This window comes from Zosterops lateralis (genome assembly GCF_965231275.1).
Source record: "Zosterops lateralis genome assembly, chromosome: 11".
Lineage (NCBI taxonomy): Eukaryota > Metazoa > Chordata > Aves > Passeriformes > Zosteropidae > Zosterops > Zosterops lateralis.
In genome coordinates, this window is record NC_139771.1 from 6,139,850 (window position 1) to 6,162,881 (window position 23,032).

General features: G+C 43.4%; 1 protein-coding gene across 2 annotated transcripts; it reads left to right on the forward strand.

The window, feature by feature from the left end:
* Positions 1 to 300: 300 nt before the first annotated feature.
* On the forward strand, positions 301 to 20,618 carry SLC6A1 (solute carrier family 6 member 1; the record flags this gene model as incomplete). 2 transcript variants are annotated; one of them, XM_083869138.1, is made up of 15 exons in its annotated part: positions 383 to 387; positions 473 to 535; positions 1,761 to 1,892; positions 3,261 to 3,361; positions 4,776 to 4,885; positions 5,003 to 5,135; positions 6,399 to 6,533; positions 6,651 to 6,754; positions 7,119 to 7,243; positions 9,177 to 9,289; positions 11,832 to 11,963; positions 12,989 to 13,091; positions 14,370 to 14,470; positions 15,890 to 16,057; positions 18,297 to 20,618. In XM_083869138.1, 13 exons carry the CDS (start codon positions 1,883 to 1,885, stop codon positions 18,399 to 18,401), a joined length of 1,440 nt encoding a protein of 479 aa, XP_083725264.1. In that variant the 3' UTR covers positions 18,402 to 20,618. The 2 variants fall into 2 exon arrangements, with proteins under 2 accessions (XP_083725263.1, XP_083725264.1); XM_083869137.1 differs by having other exon boundaries at positions 301 to 535.
* Between the last annotated feature and the right edge of the window lie 2,414 nt (positions 20,619 to 23,032).

Below are 23,032 nucleotides of genomic sequence, written 5' to 3' on the forward strand. Positions count from 1 at the left end.
GAGGATTCTCCCCTGCTTCCTGTTGAGTCCAGAACAAACCCCAGCCCTTCCATGAGGCCTGGGCTGTCCACGGGCGTGTCAGAGGTGTCCCCGTGTCGCGCAGGTGGCAGCGGAAGGCGGTGAGGCTCCGTGTCCTGGCTCTCCCGGCTGTCCCGGCTGTCCTGGCTGTCCCGGCTGTCCCTGCCCTCGCCGTCGCTCCCGGGTGGATCGCCACGAGCCGCAAAGCTGCTGTCCACGTGGACTGGTGCTGAAATCTCCCGCCCGGCTGCCGCCAGAGCCTCGCCAGCCAAGCCCAGAGACATGGCCACCAACGGCACCAAAGTGGCGGACGGACAGATCTCCACCGAGGTCGATGCCTCCATCACCAATGACAAGCCCAAAACCTTGGTAGTAAAAGTGCAGAAGAAGAAGACGGACCTTCCAGACCGAGACACTTGGAAAGGGAAATTTGACTTTCTTATGTCCTGTGTAGGTTATGCCATTGGCTTAGGGAATGTGTGGAGGTTTCCCTACCTGTGTGGCAAGAACGGTGGAGGTACGTTGGCCGTGTTTGTGTGTTAGGATCAAATTACCAAATTACCGTCAAACGACCAAATTACCATCAAATTACCAACAAATCAAAACCTGGTCTTAACAGATTTTTCATACATATAGTTGGTTTTGGTTGGGGATTTTTTTGTTGGTATTTTGAGGGGGGGTTGAAGAATTTCTTTTGAGGTTTTTTTGGTGTTGTTGTTTTATTGGGGTTTTTTTGTGGGCTGGTTGGTTTGGTTTATTGGGAGGACTGGGGCGGTTTTTTTGCTTTTTGTTTGTTTTCTGTGGGGGTTTTTGAGTTTTTTTGTTTTGTGTCTTTCAGGTTGTGTTGGTTTGGGGTTTAGGTGGTTTTTTTTGCTGTGGGGTCTTTTGGGGTTTATTTTGGTTTCTGCTTTGGACTTTTTGCATTTTGTTGTTGATTTGGTTTGGGGTTTTTGTTTTTTGTTTGTTTGTTGTGGGGGATTTGGGGGCTTTTTGGGGGGGTTGGTTTTGTTTTGGGTTTTTGGTTGTTTGGTTGTGTGCTGTGGTATTTTGGGGTGTGGGGTTTTTTGGTGTGGTTTTTTGTTTGTTGGGTTTTTTGTTTGGTTTTTTTGGGGGAGTTTTGGGTTCTGTTGTTGTTTTGGCTTGTTTTTTGGGGGTTTTGGATTTTATTGCTTTCCACTTTTCCAGGAGGTTCAGAGCCATTTTGGAGTGTGGAGCTCTGCTTTGAGCTCTGCCCTGAAGTTTATTCTAACTCTTAGCTGCCAGCTGCACTTAAAAGACCATAAAGTATCAGAGCAGAACAAAAGCACATTTCCCTCCACCCAACCCTGCAGATCCCTCTCTTTTGGGCTGAGTTTTGAGAGGATTTCATGGAGTTTTTAGCTGACTCTGAGCTCCCCATAAAAGATTGGAAAGCAGCCAGGGCTGGTTAAAGCCTTTGTGCTCTCCGTGAGAGGTGAAGTCAACAAAACCCAAAGGCTTTTGGATTTCAGCTTTTTACTTCAACAGAAAACATTTTAACAATGGGCAGTTACGTTTTTCCCTTTATTTTCACCTCTTGAGGTGCTGGTTCAGAAGTGCACGTGTGATTTCCACTAACATTTTTGAAAAGTTACATCTGAGAGGAAAAAAACCCTGTGGGCTTCTTTTCACATACAACAGGGATGGAAACTGGAATTCAGTTGTGTTTTTCCCCACTGTAACTGACTTTTTTTTTTTTTTTTTTTTTTTAAATTTCTTTTAAGGTGCATTCCTGATTCCCTATTTCCTTACTTTAATTTTTGCTGGAGTGCCACTGTTCCTTTTGGAGTGTTCTCTTGGTCAGTATACATCTATAGGAGGCCTTGGAGTGTGGAAGCTTGCTCCAATGTTCAAAGGTACAGTATGGATTATTTCTCATTTCTCAATTATTTCTAATTTCTTTCCAAATGGCAGAAGTTTCCCAAAGTGCAAGGGCAAGGATGTTTCTTGGTGCCTTTCATTTCTATTTAAACCATGAGTTTTCTAGAAGAAAACACTGATTTTCTGAGGTGTAACTGATGATTTTGAAACATGCCGAGCTATATTTTTTGTTCTCCATTAAAAATAGCAAGATTAAGGCATTAGAATCACAACAAACTTATATCTGAACTTCAAAAACTCTTGGGGTTTCTTGTAGGAATGCAGAAAAAGTGTTAAAAATAGCATATCCAGCAGCAGTTGTCTGAGCAGGTTTGGAACTGTTCACAGCAATTTGGTGAACTTGGGTAATTTTTTCTGAGCTCACAGAGATTGGCAGCACCTGTTCTTTTAGATTGAAATTCAAAAGCCAGACACTTCTGGCAATTTCATGCTGAATTCCTTAAGACAAACTCACTCCACACTTTGAGTTTGAGGTTTGATTGCAAGAACCCCAGGAGTTTAATCCTGATTCTGCACAGACCCACAAACCTCTCAAATGATGGTTTTCACCCTTCTAATCCCAAATCCTTTGATATTCCCTCCTGAGCTGAGTTCTGGCCCAGCAGAGCTGCACGTGGTGTTACAAATTACCTCACCCAGTAGGACTGACAATTAGCACAGGGGGAGCTGAAAGTTTGTTGAGATTGGATTTTGCTCTGGGAGATTTTGCGTCGGGAAAACGCAGAGAGATGAAATTGTTCCTCACAGAGAAGTGTTTTTGCTCGAGTCGCTGCTGTTGGTAGGAGTTGGTACAACCTTGCTCTGCATTTTCCTGATTATTGTGAGCACTTCCTGCTGCTCAGGGTGGTGGAGCAGCTGTCCTGAATTGTTTAGAGCACCCCTGGAGTGTCCATGTGGAGCAGAAGACATCCTCGTGGTGGAACCCCAACATTTCTTTATTCAGCCCTGTGCTGAGCACCAGGCACTCTGGTCCATGTCCTGAGTGCCCTGGAACATGTTCTCACTGTGTGTGCATCTGCCACCAGGTCCTGTGGTGCTGCTGTTCTAGAGAATGAGCTGATTTAGCTCTTTTTTCTGGGAGTAAAACATGCCAGGGAACTCTCAGCAGCAGCAGCAGCAGGGACTGCACCACAGAGAGAGCTGAAGGCTGGCAGTGAATTCATGGATGGCTGAGCCATCCCCCAAATAATGACCTCTGTAATGACCTCTGTAATGGCACTCCTGAAATTCTCACTTCTGCAACATTGCCCAAGTGGTGCCTGCCCCGTGTGATGTGTTTGCCCTGAACTGCAGCTCTTCAGCTGAAAGTTCCCTTTATTTATTTCTCTTTGTTTTCCTTACAGGTGTGGGACTGGCTGCTGCAGTCCTGTCCTTTTGGCTAAATATTTACTACATTGTGATTATCTCGTGGGCCATATACTACCTGTACAATTCCTTCACCACTGTAAGTGTGTGTCAGAGGGGATGGGGAATTTTTTCTTGGATGTAAAGCCAAGTAAAATATGAATACATCACTAATCTGCCTCAGTGTAAATGTGTGAGGTTAACACAGCATGCACAGTAATCTGTAGGATAATCCATTCTTACTGGGAAAAAACCCCTATTTTGTAAAAACCCCTTTAATTTTATTTTTTTTCTCCACAAGAAATTTAGAGCAGAAAACTGAGTTTACAGGCCAGTCACTCGCCCAAGAAAAATTCTAGTGTACAACTAATTATTTTATTTCTTCAGCAGCAGCCACACGAACATGGGTTCTTTGGGAAATAGTATCATTGCAACGTGGTTTAATGATGGAGGGGTTTATTAAAGAAACCCCCATGGAATGGAAGGTCTGTGATTTGATTAGCTCTGAACTTCCATTCATTGTTGTTATTTTTTGCTTTGTTTTCTTTCCTGTTTACTTTATTTTTAGCTGCCTTTTTTTCCCCCTCAAGGGTGATTCATCAGCTGAGTAAGTCTTGTCTGATTTGTGGGGTTTGGCCATCTGAGGAAGCATTCTTACATAAGTTCTATATAATTAATGCATCATTGTTCAATTGTCTCTTCTCTAAATTTTGCTCATGCTTCCTTGTTCTTGGCTTTAAAGAATTTTGCCTTAACCAAATTTGCATTAATTACTGTCTAGGAGTGACATGCCCATTTCTGCTTTGTTGTCCTCAGAATTGTTATTGATGTGAAAGGTCAGGCAGAGTCTGGAAGTGTTTCTTGTGGGCCATGTTAAATGAATATTGACTTCTCATTCCCTTGAAGCCTCTTATCCTTGTGTATAAAGCACACAGTGCCCTGATACAACCATTCTGTGAGAGGATTTCCCAACAATTGCCATCAGAAGAATCTGGAAATTATATGTAAATTATATGTAAATGAGGCTCGTTCTAATGGATGCCATGAGAAACAGGTTCTGCACCTGAGAGCTTCTGAAAGGTGGGATGGACATATGCAGAACACACGTGTAATAAATAGAAATTTTATCTGTTTCTAATTATCCCCTGACCTGAGGGGAAAATGAAAATCTCTGATCAATAACCATCATAACTTTACCATCTCTTGTCCAACAAGAGGTACCAGGACCTCCAGGAGGTCCTTGCTGCTGCTTCAATGTACCCTCATGGTGAGAGTACTGAATGCAGGGAGTTTGGGCTGCTGTGTTAAAGAGAAGAAGGAATATTTCCACACTGACCTTCCACAACTGATAGGAATTTAAATAACTTTTCACCCCAGGGAGATCAATGTCTGCAGAGCTCCAGGTGCTTTAGCTCTACACTCAGCTGTCAGTTCTAGCAAAGGAAGAGACACTTGAGGCAATCCTTGCTTTAAAAGTGTTTGACTCCAGGTCATTTGTTCTCTTCCTCCACCAGACCCTTCCCTGGAAACACTGTGAGAACCCCTGGAACACCGACCGCTGCTTCTCCAACTACACCTTGGCCAACACCACCAACATGACAAGCGCCGTGGTGGAGTTCTGGGAGTAAGCTCAGCATTTCCCTCCCTCCTTGCCATGCACGTTCAGGGATCACCTTGTTGTCCTTCCCCTTTTATCTCCTGAATCCTTTGCCAAAAGCCCCATCCTGTTGGTTTGTTCCAGGCGCAACATGCACCAAATGACGGACGGTTTGGAAAAGCCCGGGCAGATCCGATGGCCACTGGCAATCACCCTGGCTATTGCCTGGATTCTGGTCTATTTTTGTATCTGGAAGGGGGTAGGCTGGACTGGAAAGGTAAGATTAAAAAGTACTGTGAATACTTTTCAGTTTAAAAAAATGCCCGTTTTGCTCAAATATTCTGAGAGTTCTTGAGGTAAGAGGCATTGGGGGCAGTTTGGCTGTCAGAGCTCTGTGAGGTGTTTGTGTTTTCTTGGATTGGTACAGCCCTGTGTTTTAGAAAGAGCTGGCTCCTCTGTAGCTGAGTCAGACCACAGCCTCAGATGCTTCACTTACAGGCCTCCTGGCTTGGCCAGGTATAAAATCAGCTCACATTATTCGTGCTTGTTCCTGGGATGAATATTCCAGCTGGTGTGCACAGCAATGGAGTGAGGATGGAGTGGTTTGGTTTTAGCAAGAATTGTGCATTCATTGCACAGCTCTTGCTGGACCTGGAGATGTAAGGAGGTGTTGGGAAGAGCTGCTCTTACCTTCCCTCATGAGAATGAGAAATATTTGAGGTCCTTCCACAAGATTTCATGCTGTACTTCTTGGGGTCTGCCTGGCTGTGAGCAGAAATTAGGATTTACTAATCAGTTAAAGGAAATTATATTATTGAGAGACTTTTCTGAATAAAAGGGGCAGTAACATCTGACATTGGCTTGTGCCTTTCCCTGTTGGAAGAAATCCTAGGGAAATGAAAAGCCACAGCAATGGGGTTTGGTGTCAGCTGAAAGGTTGGGTTAGAAGACCTCAGGTCTGGTGCAGAGGACGGGATTTATTCACACTGAAGGAATGGGTTGTTGGCTTTTGGCAGGAGGTTATAACCATGACCCACACTGAACTGCGTGTTGAACAGGGCTTAGCTGAGCTCAGAGCAAATTATTTCCTTTGTCCTGTCCCCAAAGCACAAAGAAGGCAAAAAGAGGGCTGAGTCTGGCTTCAGAAAGGGTTTTTTATAGCACCTCTGAAAAGCCAAGAAACAGGAGCCTGTAAGATAGAGGAGGAGAGTGTGGGAGAGATAAACTGCCAGATGTTTTACCAGCAGGATCCTGGTGCCGTGATCCTTGTGCTTTTGGGACTTCCCTGTGTTAAATTCCAAAAAGAAGTGTGAAAATACCCTAGTCCACTCTGTTCTCTTTGCAGAAAAATAGGCAACAGCCACCTGCCTTTAGAGCTGGATTTCAGGGCATTTTGCTGTAGGCACTTCCCAAGCTTTTTCATTCAGAAATGCCTCAATTCAAAGAGCCATCCCCAGTTGCTGCTAGAGTATTTTCAGGGAGCAAATATCTTTGATCATTCTTCCTCTCACACTTACACTGTCTTGTTTCTTCACATCAGGTGGTATATTTCTCTGCTACTTATCCCTATGTTATGCTGCTTATCTTGTTCTTCCGTGGTGTAACACTGCCTGGAGCAAAAGAAGGCATTTTATTCTATATAACTCCCAACTTCAGTAAGCTTTCAGACTCTGAGGTAAATATTCCTTCCTGGTAAACAAAAGTTTCACTCGTCACTGTTCCCCTTTCAGACATATGACCTGCTCCTCAAGTGCAGAAACAGATTTTTTAAAAAATTGTTTCCTGCAATCAGGTTTGGCTGGATGCTGCCACACAGATTTTCTTCTCCTACGGTTTGGGTCTTGGTTCACTGATTGCCCTTGGGAGTTACAACCCTTTCCACAATAATGTTTACAGGTAAGCAGATGACTGCACATATTGCAGTGGCACTTGCCTGTCTCAGCTGGAGCTGAGTTCTGTCTCTGTGTTCAGATAATTGAAATAAAGTTTAGTGTTGAATATTAACTGTTCTGTCTGGCTGGGGGTGAGAGGTGTAACTGTGTTTACACCAATGGGAGAGACCTCCCCAGCATGAGGTGGAACTCAAACTGTGAAATCCTAAATCATGAAATCCTAAATCATGAAATCTTTCCAAAAGGAAAGGACAAACAAACAAACAAACAAACAAAACCCACCAAAAAAAAACCAAAACCAAAAACAAAACCAAAAAGGATGAACATTTGCTTTCCCTGCTGCTTACAGCTGCTTCCCTTTGTTTCAGGGATTCCATCATAGTGTGCTGCATAAACTCATGCACGAGCATGTTTGCTGGCTTTGTCATCTTCTCCATTGTGGGATTCATGGCCAATGTCACAAAGAGGCCAATTGCAGATGTTGCTGCATCAGGTACCCGATGTCTTTTCCTCTAAGCTGTGCATCAGTTTTGTTCTTTGCTTGTAGGTTGTTCCTGCAGCTGCTCCAAGTCCCTCCTCACAGCTCTTCAGCTCCCTGTCCCCTCAGTGCCCTGATGGCATGAGGAAAAGGGTTGTCCCAACCCACTGCAGGCAGAGCAGGAGGAATGCTGGTCATTATGGGGTGGTTCTAATCAAATATTTTCCAATTCAGTTGGATTTTAATCCCTTTTCTCATTTCTTGAGGTTAAGCCCTTTAAGGCAGATCCATTTCTCACCTGTCCAGTCCTACACCTATTTCATGTGACTGTATCATGAATGACATTTTATTTAGGGCAGGGAGATGTCCATGGGAGGCTCCTGTCTCTCTTTGCAGTTATTTCTTGTCTGTCTTCCAGCTGAAAAAGCTGAAAGCAGCAGAGCAGATGGCTGCCCTAACCCAGCTGGTGCACCAGATACTCACTTAGCAGTTCTGGCCACAGGGAGGGATCTCATAACTCAAAGCTTGGTTGGAACTCACTGGTGGACAAAATCTGGATGGCTGCATTAGCAAACACAAACCCACTGAAACATCTCCTCAGTTAGAAAAGGAGAGAATTTAAGCCCTAAAAATAATCTTCAATAAATTACACATACAAAGAGATTAGGTGCAAAATGATGATGGCAGGCACTGTTATTAAAAGCTGCTCTGGAAAGGCAGTGGTGTGTGAAATAAGCTTTTTGGATTTATGTCTTTGACACAGATTGAGTTATATAAAGGCTACACCTGCAAACACAACAATATTTTTACATCATATTAAGTACATTTGATAACAGACCTCTGAAAGATGCCCATGACCACTAATTGCAAAGGATTTTTTGAAAAATTGACCCTTTATTTAAGAATTCTATTTCTCCTAGTAAGGTGAGAGTCTGGTGCCAGATTTTACCACCATGAGAGGTTGTTTTGCCATCTTTTATATACAGCCTTGTAAAACAAATAATATTATTAAAAGGTGTAGCTGCATTTCTGTGGAGTGCAAAAGAGAGCAAAATGAGCATATTTATCTGAAGTTTATTTTGCTTTTAGCACGGCTATTTGGAATGCTTTCTGAGCTGCTTTCCAATCATATCTGCTCTTGTTAGCAATTAATTGCTTCAAAATCCTCATTAGGCTTTGACAATCCAGGTGTTGATGCCACCCTTGCTCCACTGGTCTGGGAGCTGTGACCAAGCACTTGTCGCTGACAGACTTTTAATGGAAACTGAAAAATCAGAGACACTCCTTAGGTGAAGCACACGAGCTTTATTTTTATCTTTATTAAATTTCCTGACACCCAGCTATGCCATGAGAACAAAGAAAACTCCTTTTAAAAAGGAACTTATAGTCTCCTTCCAACACTCAGTTAGCAAGAAGAAAAGCTAAAAAGTTTGGTTGTCCACAGCTACAGAGTTTATTAAAATAGTGTATTTTGAGAGAGTGAGTGGAATGGAACAGCAGATGGGAATACTGGTAATGCTGGAAAGTGTCTTCTCCATTTCTGAGCTGTCTCTGTTTCTCTTCTGGACGGTGCAAAGCAGGAGATTGCAGCTGCCAAAAACTGCTTGAGGGGAGAGAGAGCTGAGCTGTGCCTGAAGATGTGACCCCAGCCAAGGATAACAGTCCTGCCTTGGCTGTGCCAGGGGGTCTCTCAGGAGCAGCTTTGAACTGCATTCAGTATTCTGGTTGGTTGGATCTGGGGGGAATTTGGGGTTTTGGGTTTTTTTTTTTTTTTTTTTGCTTTTGGCTGGTTCATTTTTCAAAACCAGATCCTTGCAGTGCCCCCATGACCAGCAAACACTGAACAGCTGAAATTTCTGCTCAGGGGCTGCATCCAGAGGCAAAAAAAGCAGAGAATCCCCAGCCCAGCCCTGCCCAGTGATATTTTGTCTCCTGTTTCTCCCTGCAGGCCCTGGACTGGCATTTCTGGCTTACCCAGAGGCAGTGACACAGTTGCCCATCTCCCCTCTGTGGGCAATACTCTTCTTCTCCATGCTGCTCATGCTTGGCATTGACAGTCAGGTAAAACTGGGCTGAAAACAAAATAAAACCACAGATTTTTCTGCCAGTGGGGGGGATGAGGTTGGGCTCTCTCTGTGCTCCTGGAGGTGGAGCAGGATGGTCCCTGGAATAATCAGGTAAAGAATGGGAGGCACTGAGGAGAGACTGAGTGAAGAACTGACACTTAAACACTTCTGCTCTTTTATGAACTGTTGGAAGCCCATGAAAAATGGACAGAAAATTTATTCTGCAGGCAAAAAGGAGCTTACCTTTGAAATAGCCCCTGTTAAATCACAATATTAAAAATGCCTGTTCAACGTTCAGCTGTGTAGGAGACACTGGGATATGTTTTACAGGATTTAGAAGCCACAGGGATCTCTAAAAGGCAGCTCCAGGACTCACCACTGGAGCACACATTTCATTTTAACATCTGGAGTTAATTCATTGGGCAATGGGATGGTTACGGAGGGTATTCTGTGTTTTGATGTGTTCTGAAATCACTTCCCAAGGGAAAGGACCACAGATTTATTGGTTCAGGCCTTACCTAAGCTCTGGGTGGTGTCTGACAGCTGGAAATGAATGAGGAAGGGTTTTGCAAATCCAAGCTATTCTCCATCTAGATTAAACTATTAAATAATTAGGACATGGAATCATTAGAAATATTGATTGTGACATAAATAAAAAAGCACACAGCACAAGAGAAAACCCTTTAGAAATAACTACACCCAACAAAACCTTTTGTTAATCAGTGCTAATTTTACTACAGAAAACAACCCCAGTGGCAGCACTCAGGAGAGCACCCTGCCTCATTTTACAAAGAATAAACACTTGGAGGACTTGGTCAGGGAAGTCTCCCCTGGCTGCTGAACTGTTGGATCATTTTTATAAAACCAATCCTAGGCAGATGTGTTAATTCACTTGCAGACAGCTGCAGCTGGCAGAGCAGCCCTCCCAGCATGTAAGGGAATATGGGATTTACTGCCTTAGCACTGCACCAGCCTTTCAGGAGAGAAAATCCCTCATTTTCCATAAATCCAAGCTGCCTTCAGCCTGTGAACATAAAAAAAAAAATCAAGAGGGCATTTTATCCCGGGAGATGAAAGAAAGTTAAAAATTTACACTTTTTATTTCTTTGTTTTTTCAGGGAGCTTCAGGCTTGACATTAAAACCCATTGCTCAGTCTAGGGGGGAAACTGCTGTGAAATTAATTGGGTCAAAAATATTCTTGAAAGCACTTGTCTCTAGGCAACTAACAGCTGAGGAAGGTGGTCTAATATTATTAAAAAGAATATATATCTACAGGCTGTCATGCTTTCTGCATTTTCTGTCTGTCATTGAAACACTTCAGACACTGCAATTTACAGGAGCTGTAACCATTGGTTGAATTCTACTTGCTCTGCTGAAAATTAATAAAACTTTATTCACCTCCTGGTTTTCACTATTTCAGCCATCATCATGATAAAATTTATCTGAATATACACACAGAGAAGGATCCTGGAGTGTGGCCATGGTTCCCATTTGGAGGCCTCAACAAAAATGTTTCCTGGGGACACAAAGAATATTTGATTTATTACATATGAAAATCATATGAGAATCTTTAATCTTCTGCACAAAGCACCAGTCTGGTTAGACTTTCTCTGTGTGTTGCCTTTCTTGTATGTGAGTAAATCACACAAAAAACAAGTTTATTTTGTGGGATTGAAGGCCCAAAACCCTCAACTGTAGGTTTATCATCTTTATTACAAAAAAAAGAGCAGCTCCTGTTCACAGAGCGAAAGCAACAGTTCATAGCTTAGAATTTCGAGTGTTCCTTGAGCTGGAAATCTTTTTGCACAGATCTCTTTAGACAGAAACAGGGATATTCAGGAGCAGAGCCTCCACTGCCGTCAAGTGAATTTTCACTTCTCCTTGGATGGCTGCAGCCTCAGGGCCAGAGAAGGGTCCAATTACAAACTGCTCCCCAAAATTCCACCCAGCCATAGCAGGGCTCTGGACTGTTGTAGGTTTTTATCTTCTTTCTTGTGTTAGAGCCAGGATTAAATGCTCAAGAGTCACAGTTTGTGTTTGGACTCAGATGTTTGTTAATTCTTATCTATAGCACAGTCTCTCAAGCTGTGAGCTCTGGCTAACAAAGTGAAAAATGCCTCTGTCTCTAACTCTTTCCAAGGTATTTTAAGCATAAGTTGTCCAATTATGAGATGACACTTGTATTAATTTTACTTTTAACCCAATAACCAACCACCCATGGCCGCAATGAAGATTTTTCTATCCAATTACAAAATCCTACCCAAACCATGAAGAACAAGGTGACGAAGAAGGACTGGCCTCTGCCCTAAATCCTCCATCTTGCTTTATATATATATTACTGTATTCTAAACCCTTAAACTCTGAGTTTTTCCCCCTGTGATATCACACACTTCTATCCAAACTCCACCCCCACAATCCCAGTGCTGTCACTCAATTTTGGGAGCCTTTTCCATGGCCAATGCAGTGTTTGTCTGAAACTCTCATCTCCCAGGGTTCCAACAGCCTGTGTTTGTTTTGTGTGCCCTGTCCCTTGCAGTTCTGCACCGTGGAAGGATTCATCACAGCCCTGGTGGACGAGTTCCCCAAACTGCTGCGCAACCGCCGCGAGCTCTTCATCGCCGTGGTGTGCATCGTGTCCTACGTGATAGGGCTGTCCAACATCACTCAGGTACTGCTGGCTTGGGGCATCTGCATCAGCATCAGCATTGTCCCTTCCCCAGTCCAGCCAGGAATCACTGCCGGACACTGAAGTGTCAGGGATTGACGCTACTCAGGGTTTATGGTGGTTTAAGTGTAGAACGTTCTGTGGTCCCTGTGATGCCTTAGGGTTTTAGCTTTGATATTTTTTAATTTATATTTTATTTATTTATATTAGGGTTATTTGTTTTATATTAGGATTTCAGCTTTTAGATATATATATATTTATTATTATTATTATTTGTACTCCTGCAGTTCTTTAGTGTAGAGCTCTAAACTCCACACACAGTGTGAGCTGCTGCTTCCCCATTCTGGGCAGACACAACAATTCCTCTCCAGGCCTGGCAATCAAGGACCCCTCACTGCCTCAGGCCCCAGAGATGGGAACAAAAGTGACTTGGGGGCAGCAAACTTGGGCTCAATGACTTAATGAAGTCATTAAGCCCAACCTGGAGCTGGAATTGGAAGATGAACCCCCAATGTGCAAATGGACCAAACTGATCAAAGTGTGAAACCTGTGAGCTGTTGTCCATTTTTGGGTGCAGCCCCTGGGGGGCTTTGTCTGCCCTAAATGTCCCTGAAGGCCCTTCAATAAACAGAACAGCTTTTTATTCCCTTAATTCTGTCTGGCTTGTGGTTTAGGTAGCCCCAAAAAGTCATCACCTGGATGTCTCCTGCAGGCCTCAGGAGACAGAAAAATGCACATCTCCACACTCTTGTAGTCCAAAAAGTGGCAGCTGGAGATGTTGACTTTGCAAATTATTTGAGGGAAATGATTAAATTATGATTAAATTATCAAGCAAAGAGCAAAAAGTGAAATTAAACTCTTCAGTCTAAACAGCAGCAATCTCAATTTTGCCAGGACTGACTTCAAGCCTTAAAAGAATTTAACCTGTTTAATTGACACTAATAGGCCCCTAACCTATCCACATTTATATCTTACATTTCGAAGCTGGAGGCCTTGCTCTGTTATTAATACTTCCTTTTCTATTCCAGGGTGGCATCTATGTGTTTAAGCTTTTTGACTACTACTCTGCCAGTGGAATGAGTCTCTTGTTCCTTGTATTCTTTGAGTGCATCTCGATATCCTGGTGCTATGGTAAACAGCCTGGTTGTACTTTTCCCCTGAGCTTTACTCACCCCCAGGATAATTCACCCTCTGATCTGTGGTTGAACCTGCATGTGCTGGGGGTGGAACTGAAAGTGCCCTTGGTTTCTGTGGATATAATTCAAAGCTGGCTTTGTGGAAGGTGCTGCTGCCTTTTAAACACCTTACCTAGAGGCCTGAGAGCTGTGAAGTGTTCCAGGAATATTTAAAAGGTGGTATTTCATCTCTTTTCCTGTCCCACTCCCTTGGAAAGACTGGATCTTCAGAGGTGTTGGGTACATATTGCCTCAGGGCTCTTGGGATTTGTAATATTTCATTTTTGCAGGAATTCTCTCACTCCAGGGTCCTGCAGTCAGTTAGGGAATAATCACCTTGAAATATCCAGGAGCCTGGGCTGGCAGTCTCTGGAAGGATTAATGGCTCTGTGGGATTTTGTCACCAAGGATTTTTGACCTCTGGGCTGTGTCAGCTGTTCTGAGGAGCTGCTCCCATCATCACCCAGGCACTCCAGCTGCTCCAGAGCTGGAAAACTGGAGAATTCCTGCTGGATTTTAGTGGGCCTGAGGGCCTGAGGGGATGGAACAGCATTTAACGGGGGAGAGGCACTGCTGGTGAACCCAGCACATGGAAAAGTATCCCAAAATAATCCCAGAAATCACAGAATATTCTGAGCTGGAAAGGACCCAACAAGGAGCTTAAGTGGATGGTCCATACAGGGCTTGAACCACACCTTGGAATTATCAGCTCCAGGCTCTGACCATGAAGAAACCAAAGCCATAAATATGTGACAAACAGAACTTTGGGAAGCTGCTGGAGAGCAGCAGCAGGAGGGACTCTGATTTCAGCCCCACTCCTGCCCATACATGGTGTGCACTGAAGCTGGTTAATGCTGGGATGGGTTGGGGGGTTTTATAATTGTAAAATACACCCTGAATTTCTCATTCTGTTATGACCTAGAGTTGAAATCAGTCAAGGGGGTTTCTTGCATCTGGCCTTGCCAGGTACAATTTCCTCATTTTGCATGGGAATAAGTTTGCTGGTCTTTATTGAATAAATTATGATGTGAAAGAATGAGAACAGGTGATTTTTCGTGCTGCTGAGCCTGCACACATTTTTCCCCCATCCAGACAGAGGAAAAGTTATCTTGAGATCTTTGTGGGGCTTCCAAATATAATAATAATTTATGACAATATCTCTCAGGACCACTGGGCTTCCAGTCAGCTCCATTACCTGATGTGTTTCTGTGCTGTTTCTTATTTCTGAATCCAGGTGTTAATAGATTTTATGACAACATCCAAGAGATGGTGGGATACAGACCCTGCATCTGGTGGAAACTCTGCTGGTCCTTTTTTACTCCTATCATTGTGGCAGTAAGGAACAAACTTTTATTCTCTGGTTGAAAGGATGTAAATGAGGTTGCCCGGGTGCTGCAGCCTTGTCATTTCCACACCCCCCAGGATCATATTAGTTCTGCCCTCGCTTCTTTTTTAAGGATTTGAGCAATCCTGTTGAAGGCAATAAGCAAAAAGCAGTGTTATTAGAGGAAGCTTGTGCCCCAAAAGGGGAAGCCAAAAATTTTATTAGACCTCAAGAGGTTGGTTGGCAGAGTTAGAAAACTGTAAGGAACAAATTTTGGCATTTTTTTCTTTTTGGTATTCTAAAATAGAATTTAGCCATCTAAAAACTACATTTTCCACATACACAAAAATTCTAACATTCCGTAAACTGAATTCTTCCACAGGCACTTCTGGTGACAGAGCAGGGTTCTGAACTTATGTTCCTCTCTCATGGGATTCTGTGGTATATATTAATCATTTTACACTACATTGCTGTGGGTTTCCTGGCAAACTCTGCAAGGAACCTGTCCTGGAAACCACAGGACAGCCTTTTCCTGATTCTAAACTTTACCCAGTTAATCCCATTCAGTACCTTTTGAAGTAACAGGCAAAGAAATGTAAATTTGCTGCCCATACACTGAACCCAGATGCAATGTAACAAGCTGATCACACAGCCACTATTACACAAGAGCCAGCATTTAACCAGAGAAAAGCAAGTGAGGAGCACTAAAGACACACAGAAATGTGTTCAGGCTGAAGGTTCCTCGAGTCATCCCTTCCCAGATCAAGGCAGATTTCATTTCATTTGTAAAAACAAGAGTTCAGGAAGGCCTATGAAATACATTTTATTTTAGTGGCACAGGAGGAAGATGACAAATACTGTAAAACTTGCCAGATTTGTCAAGTCCTCAGCAGAATGTCCTGCCCAGCCCAGCTCAGAGCAGGGAAAAAAAATCTGCCTCTGCATCCTCCTCTGGGATTCTGTCCCTCACAAGGCCTCAGCCTGGGATCAGAGCCAGCCTCCCTCTCTCCTGGTTCACTTTAGCAGCTTTTCCTGGCTGGTTTAGACGTTTGAGACTGGCCAGGCCAGGAATTTTTCCTGAGAACAGCCTATGGAATGCCATGTGTGCAGGGCATCAATGGAGAACATCCCAAAAGCAAGGTGTGAGGGCTGCTGTTCAATGGCACCATGTACACATCCACAGGTATTCCCAGGATCCCTGTTTCCCCCAGCAGCCCCCTTCCCTCTGGTTCTGTGCAGGTTATCCAAGGATTTTACTGGCACCAGCAGCACACCTGGATTATCTGGGGTGCAGGTTTATGTGTGAAAATACAGTCTTAACCTGAAACACTCATTTGGGTAAGGGGCATCTTGGGAAGCTCCAGAAAAAACTCCTGAAGCCAGAACACTCTGGGAATCTCACCCCAAACCCTCCCCTTCTGTTTTTGCAGGGAGTGTTCCTCTTCAGTGCAGTGCAGATGACCCCGCTGACCATGGGGAGTTACGTGTTCCCAAAGTGGGGCCAGGGGGTTGGCTGGTTCATGGCCCTGTCCTCTATGGTGCTGATCCCTGGCTACATGGCATACATGTTCCTAACCCTGAAAGGCTCCCTAAAACAGGTAAGTGTCACTGTAGGACACGAAAGACTCCAAATATTTCAGAAGGCAAAGAGCATAGAAAAAGCAGACTTTATTTTTTAATTTTTACTGCCTTGTATAAGGTGTTCTGATAGAGACTGAACATGGTTGGTGAATAGGAACAACACCTCTCTGATCCGATGGGTTAAACCAGAGAAACAGCAAAACACCACCTGGAGAAAGATTGTTTTGAGAAAGGAGAGTTGTTTGCCAAGATTGTTTTGAGAAGAAACTTTCTCGAGATTTTTTTTCCTTGGAAATAAGTCAGCAGCTGCCAGGAGGCTGAAATCTCTCAGACCCAGAAATATCACATAAGTCTGCCTGTCCTGACCCCCTTGGCACCTGTGCAAGCAAAGGTTGCTGATCACTTTTTTCTGCCATCCATTTCCCCCTCAGTAATTTAGCTTTGAGCTAAAAATCCCACAAAAAGCACCAACGGAAAGACAAGGGAGTGTCTGAGCCATCTATTGCTGAACACAATTCTTCACGTTCCACAAGGTCCTTATCTCTGCTCTGGCAGCTGCAGACATTTGGCACCCCAGCTCCTCACACCTAGAAAACAGAGGAGCACTTTGCAGGATATGGAAATTTGTCCTGATTAACACCAGACACGCGGCTGTGGATCAAGGCAGGGGATGCTCTGGGGAGCTGGAATCAAAATCAGAGACTAATCCACACAACTCTGGGTTTTCATACTTAGTGACCCTGTTCTGCATCTCCCTGATGGCCCCCAAGGCTTGAGCTCCTGCATTTCTCCTCCTCTGGGTCACACCTGCCCTGCTCTGCTGCAGCTGGGAGGGAGGACATGGAATATCTTGGGACCACTTCTCTTTAGCTTTAATTTACAGGATTTCTGTGAGCAGTCACTTCATGAAGAACATTAGGGGCTTTTTTCTCATAGCTCTCAGCCTCTCCCTGGTTGCTCATCCCATTTTTTAAAAGGAGGTAACACTTCTCATAGAAGAGAATTAAAGGTGGGGTTTTTTTCGGTCAGTTTTTATTTCAGTCAGGTTTTATTTCAGTCAGTCAGGTTTTATGTTTTATTTCAGTCAGTCAGGTTTTATGTTTTATTTCAGTCAGGTTTTATTTCAGTTCTGAGGTCCTCAGAGGTGTGCTGCTAAAGGATTGGGAAATATTGACCATGTTAGTGCCCCACACACTGTTCAGGAAGCACCTACGATCACCACACCTCATTTATTTAATCTGGGTGGATCCTGAGTTTTGCCTCTCCAGCTCCTGTACATCAGAGCCAGTTCTCCAGCCCAAGCACTGAAAGACTCTGCGACTGAGGGAACAAAAGACTGTCATAAAGAATTTGTCAGAACCTCTGGAATATTCTAAAATCAGCTGACAGAGCCATCTTTGCAAAGGGCTGGGTGATCTTAAGCAGAATTGACGAGTGATGCCTCATGAAATGTGCTTATCTTGATCCAAATATTTGTCTTCAGCAAATTTTGAAGGACTCAGTGAGGCTTCAAAGAAGTCTGAAAAAAAAATCTGGGTTTTTATTATTTTGTTTCCTCTCCCCTGCCTGTTCTTAGCTCTCCTACATTTTGAATAGATTTCCCTTGGTCTTATAGAAACTTTTAGGTGCAAAACTAAGGAGAAATGTTGCCCAAAAATGCAGCTGCTGTTTGGGCAGGGTAGTGTGAGACCACAGTAAAAGTTCCTCATCTCAGCCTTGTTGTGGATTAAGGTCTCCTTTTTGAAAGCATTGACGAATTATTAAATGATGGCTCTGAGGAGCCAAACTGGGATTTGAGATATAAATGTGAGCTGGGCACAGAAGCTGAAGGAACAGAGGACAAACAGATGAGGAAAGACGTGATAGGAATAAAACACTCTAAAATGCATGTTCCACCTGTTTTATCCTTGGAGGAGCTCTCAGCTCTCCTGGAGAGATGCCCATCACCCTGGTGCCCAGCCCTGCAGCCCCAGTGCTGGACCCCGGGCTCACAGCAGAGCCTCTCCTCATTTCTTTTCCCCGGGAAAGCTCCTTGTTGGCATCCAGCATTTGTTTTTCAGCTCCTCCTGTCACGTTCAGGCCAGAGCTGGAATTCTGTTTAATGGGAGTGGCTCACTGCTGTTCCCTGGGCAGATAGGCAGCTGTAAAGAATTGCCTTTAAATGTAAAAAAAAAAAAAAAAAAAAAAAAAAAAGAGAGAGAGAGATTAGAAAGAGGTTTTTTGGCTGCCTCACATTTATTGTTGTCCTTTGAACAGCGCATCCAAGTGATGATTCAGCCAAGTGAAGACATCACCCACCCTGAGAACGGGCCAGACCAGGCCCAACAGAGCAACTCTGCCAACAAAGAAGCCTACATCTAAACTCCTCTCCTGTCCCAGTACCGCTCCTCCTCCAGAAAAACAAAAAATATGGTTGAATATGACCACAAATTCACGTCTGAGAATATAATTACCTACCTCTAGTGGCAAAAAAAAAAAAATAAAAAAAAATTAAAAAAATTACATATTAAAAAAAAAAAAAGGAAAAAAAAAAGAGGAAAAAAAAGGAAAAAAAGCAACAAGGTCATCTCCACTCCGAGGGAATTCGCCATGGGTTCGATCCAGCCGAGCTCAGATGTTTGACAGTGTTTTTGTGTTCTCCGGCAATCCACAGACTGTTAATGTTTTTATCCTTTCACAATGGTAGTTGCATACCTTGGAATTTGTAAATTGATGTGCCAAGACCTTTTTATTCTACCTTTTAGCACGACTATTTGAAGTTTTGTGCTGCTGATTTTTAGTAGGTGATCACTATTTCTTACCACTGAATCCCAAGACTGTTATTTCTGACTTTGCGGGGGTAAAATTGAGTTTGGAGTTGTTTTGTACAAAAAAAGAACGGAGTATTTTGTAAACAAGTGATTTCCAGTGCTAAAATCTGCCCTTAAAATTTGTTCCAGCTGAGGTTGTTTGAGGGGGGAGAGGCTCTTCCTTCAATTAACAGCAGGCACAGCCTTTATAAACATTTCTAGTGCAAAAATTGAGTTGTCTGTGGCAGAGCAGCCCAGGCCAAACTCACTGGCTGTGCTCAGCCATTCAGGGTGACTTTCAAACAAGGTCATAAATTCCTTTAAAAACAAATGTCTTGCTTCTTATAAAAAGAAGATATCTTTGTGAATCAATGTTAGCAGAGGCACGAGTATGACTTTTAACTTTTTTAGCAAAGCGATAGCCAAGAGCTCCTAAAGATTCCCAGGAGTAAAACACAAAGTATTTGCCATTCAAGCTCAGATTCCCTGAGCTTTTGTCATGCTGTTACCACTCCACTATTATTGCATTGCCACTGAAACAGAAACGAAAACAACGGTTTAAAAGATCTCAGCTTCTCCTCATGAGTTCCAATTTAGGGCTCGATTGGACAGAAGTTCCCCAGTTCCCAACCCCAAACTCCATGTGGTCAGCACTTTGAGGGCAGTGAGTTCCCATTTCCAGGGGCTGGGTGGTGCTGAGAGCTCTTGGATCCCGATGCAATCCCGCTCTGGGCTCTGTCCTGCGTTTGCCACACGGCCAGAGAGCCCCTGGAAGTTTTCCCTGTGTGGGGAATTCAGTGGGAGCCTGGTTGGCATTTCTCGTTTGGCAGCTATAAGACAGGCACAGAGGTTTTGTTTTTTTTTTTTTTTTTTTTTTGGGGGGGGGGTTGTTTTTTTGGGTTTTTCTTTTTTTTTTTTTTTTTTTTTTTTTTTTTTTTTTTTTTTTTTTTTTTTTGTTGGTTTTTTTGGGTTTTTTTGGGAGGGTGATGTTTGATTGTAAATGACTGTGACAGAACTGTGCAATGAAAACATGCTTTTCAGCAGAACTTTTTTTTTTTGTGCACCGTACGATGTTAGATAGCACAATTTATGTAGAACTACAACGTGGAAAAAAAAAAAAAAATCATGTTACCTGTGAATGTTGGGTTTTTTGTTGTTCTCGTCTGAAGGTGACAAACATGTTCTTGCAATAAGGTATTATTCTCAGAATGTCAAGCACATTATGTAGAAATAATATATATATATATAATACACATGTATTTCAAACTACATCCTAAACTCTTCAGAGTATGTCGGGTAGGTTCTAAACTGTTTCATACCTAGGTCAAATGTAAAATACTACGAGATCTAAGCTCCATCCTAAACGGCAATAGCTGAGATGCAAACGTCCTGTTAAGTCTTTGGGATTTAGAGGAACCCCTACATCCTACACAGGCATCACATATGATACATCATACTTGTGAATTTCATTAGACTAAGGATAAAAAACTCCAACTTTCTCTTTATTGTTTAATGTAACCGAGTCCCATGTTGTTCTAAGAAAAATGCAGTATTTAATGTTTGATTGTAAACAATTATGACAGATGTTTGACAGACCTGCTCTTTAGCAAAAAGCTGTACAAACGTTATCACATAGCACAAGCTAGTGTTGTAGAACTACTGTGTGTAAACTGTGAATAGCTGTATCTTTTTTGTAGTACTTGCCCTGAAAAAGAAAGATTATTGTATGATCATATATGCTTTTTGCAATAAGGAAATATCCAACACCAAGCAAATCTATCTCTATATAAAAAAAATATATATGTAATATATACATATTCAAAAATATATACAGAGCCTGTTTAAAAGAGTACAGTATTATTTAGTAAATTGCAACCTGTTCTATGGACCAAATGTAAAATATTTATAAATTAAGATGCATTTTAAATGTCTATAAACGGTGTCATAATTAAAGCACGATTGTTATGTAAGTTTCCAAGAGTTTAGAGGAAAAAGAATAAAGGTTATATTATACATTAAATTCGGAATTTTGCAGTCTTTCATTGGACAAACCCAGTCTGTGCTATTTCCAAGTTCCAAATGTGTCATTTCTATAAAAATACCCTTTAAATACCAAAACCGCTGTTCTCCCACTTGTGATGTGTATAATTAATCCGTGCTATTCCTACGATGTAATTAGTATGTGCATACATTATACAGGGAGCTTGAGGGGTGACAGTTAATAGCCCTTCCTGGCGTCCTGCTGCTTAAATTCTCCTGCGGGAAGATGGCAGAGCGAGCTCTGGGAGAAGGAAAAAATAAAAAAACGGATTTTGGAATGGTTTGGACAGCTCCTCCTTGCTGCTGCTTTGGGGTGTGAGCTGCAGCACCTCCCTGACATTGGAGCCATCCCAGTGCTGGATATTCCACAGGCAGATGATCCGTGGCTCCAACAGCTCCTGTCCCAGCTGCCCTGGAAGGGCGGGAAAGATGCGGAGGAGAAGTCGTGGCGCAGCTGCAACGCCGCTCCTGGGCTCGGGATTTAATTATCCGCCCGCAAAATTGGAGCAGGACTTCATGCTGGGGAAGAGCCTGAGCAATTTAGAGGACCTGATTAGGATGGAAAATGCTCCTGAGAGAGGCGTCTGGAATCACAGGCTTCGACCGCCAAGTGCTGACATTAGGGAGAAGCGCGCGGCGAGGGCACGGCGGGGAAGGGAGGTCCCAGATTGTTCTGGAAAAGGGGGAAGCAGCAATTCTGGGAATGCAGAGGGAAATGAGAGGGAAAGGAAGAGGCTGAGGGCTGTCCTTGCTGGCTGGGGGTGGTGGGAGGGCAGAGGGGCAGCAGGGGCTTGAGGAGCAGGAAGCTACTTGGAGGATATTGCGTTAGTGCTGTGATATTTCCATGTTCTCCTGGAGGAATTTGCTCTTGCCGTGCTGCAGAAATCCCAACAGCAATTCAACAAGAAAAATGCAAATAAGGTCACTTCTCCCCTACAGGACTGCAGGATGCCCTAGGAGAAATCCATGTCCTTGCTCGTCTATTAGTTCAGCTACATGTGCTTTTATTCCAAAATAACACTGTGTTGCTTTTGGGGGTTTTTTGTTTGTTTTAAGCCTGATTATTTCTGTTTTGTCCTGCTTAGGCCACAATGGCATTACAATTAACTGTTAGAACTGCTCAGCCCCCACTGCTGGCTGATTCCCGAGGGCTGGGACCCAAAGGCAGAGTGATCCCACGGCACAGGGCAGCAGCTCCTGCTGCCGACACCCCTCCGTGGGCACAGCCATCATAAAGGGGCAGCACTAAAGCATTTGGACACGGACCTCTTGATCTCTTTCCCTCCAGGATGGATTTGCTCCACTCCCAGGAAAAGGAGCCCATGAGATGTTGCACAGCACGGACAGACACCCACAGACAGACATGACAATGCCAAATCCTCCCTCCCAGCACCCTGAAGGGATCAGCCCAAAGCTGCAGCAGCTGCCAGCCCCTGTCTGACTCTGCCAAAGCACCACAATTACCCAATTTCACTGCTCAGGAAGGAAGGCACCAGCCTTTACATCCTAAAGGCTCTTTTTACTCCCCACTTCTTTCCCAGCTTCTCACCCTGCTCGGGGTGTTTAAAATAAGCCCAGGAAAAATGAAGTGGGAGGAAGGGATTTACCCAAATACCATTTTTGTCTGCAATCTAAATTACTTCCTCCCTTCCTCCTGTGAAGTTAAAAAAATTAAAAAAAAAAAAAAAATTAAAAAAAGATTAAAGCACAAATGGAGTAAATTGAAACAAAATATTCATCCCTCCACACAGCTTGGTACTCTTAAGAAGCTGATCCAAGTATTGCCACTTCTCATTCCTGCCTTTACAATTTGAGGCCAGTCAATAATTACATCACTGTTTTCCTGCTGACAATTGATGGAGAATGGGCAAATTTCCTCTGTTTTCACAGAAATCCCGTTCACTTTTAGAGTTGTATTGTTGTGGTTTGTTCTTCCTCCTGACCACACACTACACCAGCACTCTCATTCAGGATTTATCATTATTTTTGAAACTTAGGGGTTGGTGGGAGAGAATTTTTAGTCTATTTACAAGAGCCTGGAGTGACAGGACACAGGGAATGACACTGGCTGGGTTAGGTGGGATATTGGGAAGGAATTCCAGCCCTGGCACAGGGTGCCCAGAGAGGCTGTGGCTGCCCCTGGATGTTCCCAAGGCCAGGCTG